We start from the raw sequence: 12212 nt of genomic DNA on the forward strand, positions 1-12212 counted from the left end.
TTTTTGAAATAGAGCCTGCACCTTGTGCCTTTATAGTATGATTAGTAATATTTCATTTTTATCCCAAATCCCACAGAGATTACAGATTTAATCGGTATATAATATATTATTCAATTATATTGAATAAACTGATATAAATTTGTTTTATTCGGATTTTTATCATATAAAAAGTGAGTGCAATTGTGTTCATCATTTCCTATGTTTAGGAGGAACAGTAGATGCCAATTCGATGGACTTTTTATTTTGTCCATTTCAGAGGGTAAAACGAGGACTACAAAAATATGCCAGTATGTGGGCATATGGAGCAAATGTTAATTAAAACATCAAAACATTTAACATGAACCTTGAAATACAACGGTAGACAAATATGCTATTTACGTAACTTCATAAGATTGATATCGATGCAATCGATAACAAATACCAAACAATAACAGTCATCACCACGGTTGCCACTTGAGCCAAAAAAAAGTTGGAGAAAATTCTACCAAACAAAAAATCTCCTTTTGGAAATTTTGTCAACATTTTATTTCTATAAAAAATTTTTTCAAAATTTTATTTCTATAAAAAATTTTTTCAAAATTTTATTTCTCTAGAAAATTTTGTCAAAATTTTATTTCGCTAGAAAATTTTGTCAAAATTTTATTTCGCTAGAAAATTTTGTTGAGTTTTTTTTTCTACAGAAAATTTTGTTGAAATTTTATTTCTATAGAAAATTTTGTCAAAATCTTATTTCTATAGCAAATATTGTTAAAATTTTTTTCTATAAAAAATTTTGTCAAAATTCTCTTTCTGTATTAAATTTTCTCAAAAATTTTCCAAAATGTACTAAATTTTTGTCAAAAATGTTTAAAATATTTTATTTCTATCGTAAATTTTTATTTCTATCGTATTTTTATTTCTACCGTAATATTTTATTTCTATCGTAAATTTTGTCACAACTTTATTTCTATCGTAATTTTTGTCAAAATTTTATTTCTATCGTAAAGTTTGTCACAATTTTATTTCTATCGTAATTTTTGTCAAAATTTTATTTCTATAGAAAATTTTGTCAAAATTTTATTTCTATAGGAAATTTTGTCAACATTTTATTTCTATAGCAAATTTTGTAAAATTTTTTTTCTATAAAAAATTTTGTCAAAATTTTCTTTCTGTATAAAAATTTTGTCAAAATTCTCTTTCTGTATGAAGTTTTCTCAAAAATTTTCCAAAATGTACTAAATTTTTGTCAAATTTTTTTAAAATATTTTATTTCTATCGTAAATTTTTATTTCTATCGTATTTTTATTTCTTTCGTAATATTTTATTTCTATCGTAATTTTTGTCAAAATTTTATTTCTATCGTAAATTTTGTCACAATTTTATTTCTATCGTAATTTTTGTCAAAATTTTATTTCTATCGTAAATTTTGTCACAATTTTATTTCTATCGTAATTTTTGTTAAAATTTTATTTCTATAGGAAATTTTGTCAACATTTTATTTCTATAGCAAATTTTGTTAAAATTTTTTTCTTTTTTTTTTTTTGTTTTTTGATCTCAGCTTAAAGCCATGCATTGACTAAACTACAAGTGTAGCTTAACCAACAGAGGAAAAGTATGCTTGTCAAATTTATTTGGGCAAAGCCCTATAGACTGCAAGATGGTTGGATGTACAGCTGTTTCGGAATTACCACATTCCTCATCAGCATCCTCTACTTGCAGCAAAACTATCAACCAATTATCAGAATAAATTCGGGTAATTCACTCAACCCAACGTGAACTACACTTGAACCTCCCGAAAAAGGGTTTGATAGTCGGCTACTGCCTAAACAAATTTGCCAGCATATCTCTTTTCCTTTGCCAAACTCAAATCATCGATTTGAATGTATTTGGCTGGGTTTGTTTTTGAGCGTGCTTCCTCTATCTTCATTCGTTTTGTTTGTTATCAGCGTTGCCAGAATTGTTTCACCAAAAACCGCTAGATTTGTCCCAAAAACTAGCCAAAAAAAGCTAAAAAATTTTAAAAAAATAGCTAGAAAAAAAGCTAAATTTTTTTGTATCAAAAGTCACATTTTTGATTGAAATTTAACAAACTTAAAGGCTTTATTTCACTTAAAATGCATATTATTTTTTTGTATTTATTTTAATTACATTTCTGTGAGACTGTAAGAAAATCTAAGTCATATTTGCTTACTATCACAAATGTTTTCTGGAAGTCCTTCTTTTATATCTCCTAGTAAAAACATTTTTCCCAGTAAACTTGCAATTGTCAGCTGGTTAATCATCAACAAGTCCAATGTGCGATATATTGCACAATGTCGCATAGAACTGCATTAGAAGATATCGATATATTTCGTTTTAACCGAATTAATGATAAATTCGTGAACGTGTACACTTTTCCTAATTTTACCCAAGAGAATAAAACCCATTCTGTCTTGAAAGTTTATACTGAATAACTTTTATTCAAAAATTTCCCATACAAACCTATTGTTGTCCAATTTTCGTAAATGTAAATCCATTCCATTATAGCAGATTTGTTTTGATCCTATCACTACGAATTTTTTATTGCATTTTTGTGATGTTAAAAAAAATAATACCACATTCAAAACTCTATTATTATTTTATTTATTATTATTATATTATTTCTATATTTGGTTCCAAAGATTTTGTACACTAATGATTTTGGTATTGATTCCGAGTCAAATTTCAATTTATTAGTTTTTTTTTTCAGCTATTTCTTCATGAGCTATCACAGTGCTTTAAAAACGTGCTAACGACAACTTATATTTCCAAATTCAGACTCGACTTTTAGTAGAAATTATTCTATGTATACTTAACTATAAGGACAAAACGACTTTATCGGCTTTTAGACAAGGAAAACAGTTTATATAAGAGAAATTCACAAGTGCTATTATAACCAAAATTCGCGTTCGTATTTTAAGGACATGAAATCTTTGGCCTCACGACAATATTGTTTCAGTGTACAAAGCAATTCACATCTACTATTTTAATTTAGTAATATCATAATAAGTTTAGAATATTAAAATAACATAAAAAGGATAAACGAGTCAAATGCTTATATTCCTAATAATTTAATGACAGTTTATATAAGGAATTTGTATGGTAATAGTAGAATTAAAGTTTACCATAACTTTTATGAATACGGGGAAAAAAAATTACAACAAGGTGCATTTGCTGCAAAAATGCCCGCATAATGGCTGGAATAATTATTAATGTTTCAATTGAGCTTTGAAATATGTAGAAAACCTTATTCTGGCAGCAAGGCTTAGATAAAAACGAAGTTTTATCCATATTTCAATAGAAACATGTCGAAAATAAAAAAAGCCAAAAATAGCTAAAAGGGTCATGAAAAAAAGCCAGAAAAAAAGCTAAAAGCTAAATGCATACTTTTCCCGCTAAACGTCTTCAAAAAAAGCCAAATCTAGCGGGAAAAAAGCTAAATTGGCAACGCTGTTTGTTATTGTTGGCTTCTCTTCAATCGTTATTGTTGTTTTTTTGTTGTTGTTTTTCTATAAAAATTTTTGTCAAAATTTTCTTTCTGTATAAAAATTTTGTCAAAATTCTCTTTCTGTATAAAATTTTCTCTAAAATTTTCCAAAATGTACTAAATTTTTGTCAAAATTTTTTAAAATATTTTATTTCTATCGTATTTTTATTTCTTTCTTAATATTTTATTTCTATCGTAAATTTTGTCAAAATTTTATTTCTATCATAATTTTTGTCACAATTTTATTCTATCGTAAATTTTATCAAAATTTTATTTCTATCATAATTTTTGTCAAAATTTTATTTCTATAATTTTGTCAAAATTTTATTTCTACCGTAAATTTTGTAAAAATTTTATTTCTATAGAAATTTTTGTCAACATTTTATTTCTTTTGAAATTTTTGTCAAAATTTTATTTCTATAGAAAATTTAGTCAAAATTTTATTTCTATAGAAAATTTAATCAAAATTTTATTTTTATAGAAAATTTAGTCAAAATTTTATTTTTATAGAAAATTTAGTCAAAATTTTATTCCTATTGAAAATGTTGTCAAAATCTTATTTCTATAGAAAATTTTGTCAACATTTTATTTCTATAGCAAATTTTTCAAATTTTTTTCTACAAACATTTTGTCAAAATTTTCTTTCTGTCAAAATTCTCTTTCTGTATAAAATTTTTTTCAAAATCTTTCTGTATAAAAATTTTGTCAAAATTCTCTTTCTGTATAAAATTTTGTCAAAAATTTTCCACAATTTACTAATTTTTTGTAATTTTTTTTTAAATATTTTGTCAAAATTTTACTTCTATCGTAAATTTTGTCAAAATTTTATTTCTATTCTAAATTTTGTCAAAATTTTATTTCTATCGTAAATTTTACCACAATTTTATTTCTATCGTAATTTTTGTACAAATTTTATTTCTATCGTAAATTTTGTCAAAATTTTATTTCTATCATAATTTTTGTCAAAATTTACTTTCTATAGAAAATTTTGTCAACATTTTTTCTTTTTTTTTCAATTTTGGCAAAATTTTATTTCTATAGAAAATTTTGTCAAAATCTTATTTCTATAGAAAATGTTGTCAACGTTTTATTTCTTAGCAAATTTTGTCAAATTTTTTCCTATAAAAAAGTTTCAAAATTTTCTTTCTGTAGAAAGTTTTCTAAAATTTAATAAAATTTTGTCATTTTTTTTTAAATTTTGTCAACATTTTATTTCTATCGTAAATTTTGTCAAAATTTTTTTCTATCATATTTTTTTCAAAATTTTATTTCTATAGAAAATTTTGTCAACATTTCTTTTCTATAGAAATTTTTGTCAAAATTTTATTTCTATAGAAAATTTTGTCGAAATTTTATTTCTATCGAAAATTTTGTCAAAGTTTTCTTTCTATAGAAATTTTTTTTCAAAATTTAGTTATTATGGAAAATTTGGCCAATATTTTATTTCTATATGACATTTTGACAATATTTTATTTCTATAGGAAATTTTGTAAAATTTTGTTGCTATAGAAAATTTTATCAATATTTTATTTTTATAGAAAATTTTGTCAAGATATTATTTTTATTGAAAATTTTGTCAAAATTTTATTTCTATACAAAGTTTTGTCAAAATCTTATTTCTATAGAAAACATTTTATTTCTTAGCAAATTTTGTCAAAGTTTTTTCCTATAAAAAAGTTCGTCAAAATTTTCTTTCTGTAGAAAATTTTCCAGAATTTATTAAAATTTTGTCAATTTTTTACAAATTTTTTCAAAAATTTATTTCTATCGTAAATTTTGTCAAAATTTTTTTCTATCATAATTTTTTTCAAAATTTTATTTCTATAGAGAATTTTGTCAACATTTTGTTTCTATAGAAATTTTTGTAAAAATTTTATTTCTTTAGTAAATTTTGCAAAATTTTATTTCTATAGAAAATTTTGTCAAAATTTTATTTCTATAGAAAATTTTGTCAAAATTTTATTTCTATAGAAAATTTTGTCAAAATTTTATTTCTATAGAAAATTTTGTCCAAATTTTATTTCTATAGAAAATTTTGTCCAAATTTTATTTCTATAGAAAATTTTGTTAAAATTTAATTTCTATGGAAAATGTTGACAAAATTTTAATCCTATAAAAATTTTGCCAAAATTTTATTTGTATAGAAATTTTTTTCAAAATTTAGTTTATATTGAAAATTTGGCCAATATTTTATTTCTATAGGAAATTTTGACAAAATTTTATTTCTATAGAAAATTTTGCAAAATTTTATTTCTATAGAAAATTTTGCAAAATTTTATTTCTATAGAAAATTTTATCAACATTTTATTTCTATTGCAAATTTTGTCAAAATTTTATTTCTATAGACATTTTTGTCAAAATTTAATTTCTATGGAAAATGTTGTCAAAATTTTATTTCCATAGAAAACATCATCTATACAAAAATTTTGCAAAATTTTATTTCTTTAGAAAATTTTGTCAAAATTTTATTTCTATAGAAAATTTTGTCAAAATTTTATTTCTATAGAAAATTTTGTCAAAATTTTATTTCTATAGAAAATTTTGTGAACATTTTATTTCTATAGAAAATTTTATCAACATTTTATTTCTATAGAAAATTTTTGGAGAGGAATATTTTGCAAAATCTACCAAAACATCAAGAATTCCAATCTACCAAACAGTAAAAAATCTACAATTTTTCGTAGAATTCTACCAACTGTGGCAACCGTGGTTTCACTCATGAATATCACCATAACTATCATCTCAGCTAAAATGACATGACAACTATCACTCAGCCAAACACATGTATGTACATATAACGACGCTCTCTCTCTTACACTCAAAACACACGCACACACCCACACATACAGTAATAGCTTACTGTCGTATTGCCTTCGTGAAGCAACCGAATGATAATCTTCAGTACGAGCCACACTATGCTCTCGGGTATGCATTCCACTATACATCGATTCCGGATAATCATCTTCGTAATCACTGAGTCGTGAAGGTTCCTCAACAATTTCATAGATGGGTCGCTTATGCTTAATGGGTGGATTGAAAATGTGAATGAAATCTCGTGAAGAGGCTTTATTGACCGTATCCACGGCATATTTTGTAGAATCTTTGGATTTCATAACCGTCGATTTGATGGAGCGAATTTTCTTCTTGGCATTACGCAAAGAATTATCAAAATCATCGGTGACATAGATGCCCTCCAGGAAATTGGCCGATTTCATTTCCAGGGCCTCATTGTGAACAACAACTCTCGGAATTAGGGTAATGGGTGGTGGGGGCAAGGGGACAGATTTTACAAGGAGTATCTCAATAGAGGTCTCATAGGCAATACGGGGTAGGGGTTGAAAGAAGCCTGGCATGCGTACATAATGCGGTGGCAGGGGAGGAAGCGGTGGTTCCGAACCATCGCTAAAGCCGTCACGGCTGTGTTGTATGCTAGCAAGGCGATTATTCCACAGGGCAAGCGAAGCATTATCTTTAATGGTGTAAACATTGGAAGGACCCCCAGAGCCACCGCCGCCGGAGGTGGAACCTTCACCTCCGGCAACTTGGCTTAGGGATTCCTGATAGCCAGCAATGTCGGTAAGCTCTATGGTCTTGTGTCGGGGTACTAGTTCTTGTGTAACGGTAATACGTGGTAGAGCTATAGGCTCGGGTTCTGGCGTTAAAGCGGTTTGGGGTTCAGGCATTTCGATCTTACCAAGATTTTCAGATTGAATTTCAGTTGTTTGCGACTGACTGACAGCAGATGAAGAGATCTGCTCTTTAATGATTACCTCCTCCTGCTGCTGCTGCAGCTGTTGTACTTGAGAACTTTCTATGGCCTTGATGCTGGATTTTTGTTCGGTTTCAGAGATTCTCTGAGTGTCAGTCACCTGTGGTTGTTGTTGCTGTTGCTGTTCGGTGGATTGTTTGAATTCCTTGAGTTTAGCCTCAATATGTTGATTACCCTCGGAAGATTGTTTTACACCTACAGTCTCGATGGATGATTGTTGTGTTGTTTGTTTCAATTCCTTGAGTTTGATCTCTAGGGATTTGTCTTTTTCGGAAATTTGTTTTATCTCTGAGGTTTGTTGTTGTTGTTGTTGAACAAGACTCTGTTCTCTTATGGCAACAGACTTTTCCAATTCCTTGGTAGCTTCGAGTGTCTGAGATTTAACAGATTCCTCGGATGTCGGTGTTTTAGGTTCAGGGGTTTTGGCCCTAGGTTCTGGCAATACCTTAGGGTCTTGGGGTTCGGGACTTGTTATTTTCTTGGTCGTAGAAGGAGGTTCCGTTGGCGTCTGAACTCTTGGAGGTTCAGGACTTGTAATTGGCTTTGGTGGAGCCGGAACTTCTTTGGAAGGCTCCGCTGGTATTTGAACAACAACCTCGGTTTTAGTATCCTCCGATGAGCTAATATTCTTTTGATGCTGTTGATCTACAATCTTATCATCGTGAACCACAACCTTTTGTTGTTCCTGGATAGATTGTGATTGGGTTGTGGTGGTTGTGGTCTGCTGACCACCTTCGGTCTTTTGAGTTACCTGTCTTACAACTTCAGATTTATGTTGTATTTCAGATTGTTGTTGTTGTTGGTGATGATGATGGTGTTGATGAAGTTGCTCCTGTTGTTGAACCACTTGATTCGAAGCTATGGACTTTTGTACGGATATCGTTCGATTGTATAACTCTATGGATTCCTGCTCCAAACGTAATAACTCCTGATATTCAGCCTGATAGCGTTCCTTTTCCTCTTTGGTTAGGAAATAATCTTTGGCCACATCCGAAGCCTTAACACTTGAATCGGGATTATAGGCCTCAGCCTTTTGGGGTAAACCCAATGTGGTATCTTCCAAAACTTGTGTCGAATCTATGCGTATATCATCGGCTCGATGTTCCTGCCACGTTACATCCTTATCCAGATGCGTACATATTTCCGCATACCATTTCTGTCGCAAATTCGTATCGTCCTTATGGGGCTTTAGGCAAATCGGTAAATTATGACTATCCTTGGCATTCGGTTTGGCTGTAAATCGTATTAGATTCTGACCGGCATCCTCTTCCACCTGACACTCAGGCAATTTTATCAGATCCTGTAGCACAAAAATCGATTTGTCGTCGCCAACCTTTCGTACCTTACAAATCAGTATGCGTGACTTGAATAGAAAGAGATAACGTTCGTGGGCCTTATTCTCTTTGTCTAGCACCGTCCACCATTCATGGAGTAGCAGACGTCCGATTTTACTGATATTGCCGCGATATCCTTCAATGCTATTTAGAAATGCGCTATCATAGGCTCGGCTGGGAACGCTAAGCATTAACTCTAAAGCCTTTTGGATATCTTTGATATTTTCTTTTAAGCTCAGTGAAAATTTAAGCAAATCCTGTGAAGTAAAACAAATTTTGGTTTGGTTTGGTTTTCGGTTTGGTTCGGTTCGTTGGTTCGTTAATTTCTTGTTTTTTTTTTTTTTTATTTTGTATTGATCACGTTAGAGTTTTGTGGTGTTTTAGGGAGTGGTGTTTTATTGGTGTTGATGGTTAAGGAGCATATTTATAAGAGGTGTGTGGTGGTGGTGGGGGGGGGGGGGTGGGAGGTCAATTAATTTGAATAGAATTTCAAAAGAAACATTTGACTGAAGAAAATATACTCGGCAATAATGTGTATGTTTATAGCAACTATTCATAATTTTGGAGAGAAACAATACATAATTGCAACACAACTATTGTTTAGCCTTTGTAATTAAATTACAAAATTATAAATATATAAATGAATTCATAAAAATTGTATTAAAATATAAATTAGAATTAAAAATAAAAATAAGTATAAAATGCGATTTAAAAAATTTTCGAAATAAAACATTTCTATATTAATTTTATTTTTTTTTTGTTTTTTGACAATATAATTAACATGCTTTTATACCCTCCACCATAGGATGGGGGGTATATTAACTATGTCATTCCGTTTGTAACACATCGAAATATTGCTCTAAGACCCCATAAAGTATTATATTCTGGGTCCTGATGAAATTCTGAGTCGATCTGAGCATGTCCGTCCGTCCGTGCGTCCGTCCGTCTGTTGAAATCACGCTACCTTCCGAACGAAACAAGCTATCGACTTGAAACTTGGCACAAGTAGTTGTTATTGATGTAGGTCGGATGGTATTGCAAATGGGTCATATCGGTCCACTTTTACGTATAGCCCCCATATAAACGGACCCCCAAATTTGGCTTGCGGGGACTCTAAGAGAAGCAAATTTCATCCGATCCGGCTGAAATTTGGTACATGGTGTTAGTATATGGTATCTAATAACCATGCAAAAATTGGTCCACATCGATCCATAATTATATATCGCCCCCATATAAACCGATCCCCCGATTTGGCTAGCGGAGCCTCTAAGAGAAGCAAATTTCATCCGATCCGGCTGAAATTTGGTACATGGTGTTAATATATGGTCTCTAATGACCATGCAAAAATTGGTCCACATCGGCCCATAATTGTATATAGCCCCCATATAAACCGATCACCAGATTTGACCTCCGGAGCCTCTTGGAAGACCAAAATTCATCTGATTCAGTTGAAATTTGGTACGTGGTGTTAATATATGGCCTCAAACACCCATGCAAAAATTGGTCGAAATCGGTCCATAATTATATATAAATAGGACCTATATAAACCGATCCCCAGATTTGACCGGACCCCCTTGGAATAGCAAACTTCATCCGATTCGGTTGAAATTTGGTACCTGAAGTTAGTATATGGTATCCAACAACAATGCAGGAATTGGACCGATATAGATCAATTTTTGCATGGTTGTTAGAGACCATATACTTACACCCTGTACCAAATTTCAGCCAGAGCGGATGAAATATGCTATATCTTACAGGCTCCGCAAGCCAAATTTTGGGGTCCGTTTATATAGGGGCTATACGTAAAAGTGGACCGATATGGCCCATTTGCAATACCATCCGACCTACATTAATAACAACTACTTGTGCCAAGTTTCAAGTCGATAGCTTGTTTCGTTCGGAAGTTAGCGTGATTTCAACAGACGGACGGACGGACATGCTCAGATCGACTCAGAATTTCACCACGACCCAGAATATATATATACTTTATGGGGTCTTAGAGCACTATTTCGATGTGTTACAAACAAAGTTAATATAATGGTTAATAAATGGTTCCAAGAAATGGCAACAGTGGATGATCAATTTTCGAAGAAAATCATCTTCATCATCAGATGAGGCACATTTTCACCTCAGTGGATTCGTCAATAAACAGAATTGCCGCATTTGGGCGAATGAGAATCCAAGAGTGTTTGTCGAAAAACCAATGCACCCACAAACAGTGACTGTTTGGTGCGGTTTTAGGCTGGCGGCATAATCGGGCCGTATTTTTTTCCAAAATGAGGCCGGTCAGGCAGTTACTGTGAATGGTGTTCGCTATCGTGAGATGATAACGAACTTTTTATGGCCCGAATTGGAAGATATGGATGTGGACGATATGTGGTTTCAGCAGGACGGTGCCACTTGCCACACAGCTAACGAAACAATGGCTCTTTTGCGCAACAAATTCAATGGCCGTGTTATCTCACGTAATGGCGATGTCAATTGGCCGCCAAGATCATGTGATTTGACACCGTTGGACTTTTTTCTTTGGGGTTATTTGAAAGAAAAGGTGTACGTCGATAAGCCGGCAACAATTCAAGAGCTAAAGGATGAGATAATTCGGCACATTAACGGCATAGAACCTCCATTATGCCTCAGCGTCATCGAAAATTTGGACCATCGAATGAAGGTGTGCCACAAAAGTCGCCCATTCAGCCAATATATTGTTCCATACATAATTGAGTAAACCAATATATCATTATAAAATAAAATTACAATAATTTGCTAAATAGTTTGTCAACATCGGCCCTTGAAATTTTAACCACCCTTTAAATAAACTATACATTTTTAATTTAATTTTGAATTAGAATTAAAAATCTCCACTACATATGATTTAAAATAATTTTTTTAGGAATATATATATTATTTAATTTAATAAATGAATAAATAATTTAGAAAGTATATATTTTTAATTTAATTTTAAACTTGATTTAAATTAAATTTCCACCCTATATGATTTAAAATAAATTCATTTGCGAATAAAAAAAAAATTTTACAAAAATTTATTTTTTTAATAAACTGAAAATAAATTTAAATACCATCAGATTTTCCTTAATTATTTTTTTATATATTCCTTAATTATTTTTTTTATATTATATTCGAAATGGTATTTAATAATTTATTGTTCCTCGTATAAATTTAATTGCAACTGAAATCCTTCGTATTCATTTGGCTCTCATTAAAAAATTGTATTTTTGTTTTTTGTATGTTTGTTTGTTTTGCGTCACACTGTGGAACAGGGTATTATAAGTTAGTGCATATGTTTGTAATACCCAGAAGGAGACGAGATAGACACATGGTGTCTTTGTCAATAATGCTCAGGGTGGGTCCCTGAGTCGATATAATGTCCGTCTGTCTGTGAACACATTTCTGTGATCAGAGTCTAGGTCGCAATTTAAGTCCACTCGCCTTCAAATTTGGCACATGTTCCTAATTTGGGTCAGAATAGAACCCTATTGATTTTGGAAGAAATCGGTTCAGATTTAGATATAGCTCCCATATATATCTTTCGCCCGATATGGACTTATATGGCCCCAGAAGCCAGACTTTTGGCCGAATTTGGTTGAAATTTTGCACTAGGAGTACA

The 12212-nt window shown here is 30.7% G+C and overlaps 1 protein-coding gene across 4 annotated transcripts in view; it reads right to left on the reverse strand.

Moving 5' to 3' along the window:
* Positions 1-12212, reverse strand: part of Obsc (Obscurin) — a 109988-nt gene that overhangs the window by 23661 nt on the left and 74115 nt on the right. For 2 of the 4 annotated variants that reach the window (XM_075313169.1, XM_075313170.1), the window contains one exon: positions 6345-8844. In XM_075313169.1, coding sequence (XP_075169284.1) covers positions 6345-8844 — 2500 coding nt within the window. The remainder of the gene's footprint in view (positions 1-6344; positions 8845-12212) is intronic. The other 2 variants (XM_075313172.1, XM_075313171.1) reach the window with 1 other exon arrangement.

Source organism: Haematobia irritans, chromosome 5, assembly GCF_050003625.1.
Source record: "Haematobia irritans isolate KBUSLIRL chromosome 5, ASM5000362v1, whole genome shotgun sequence".
Classification (NCBI taxonomy): domain Eukaryota; kingdom Metazoa; phylum Arthropoda; class Insecta; order Diptera; family Muscidae; genus Haematobia; species Haematobia irritans.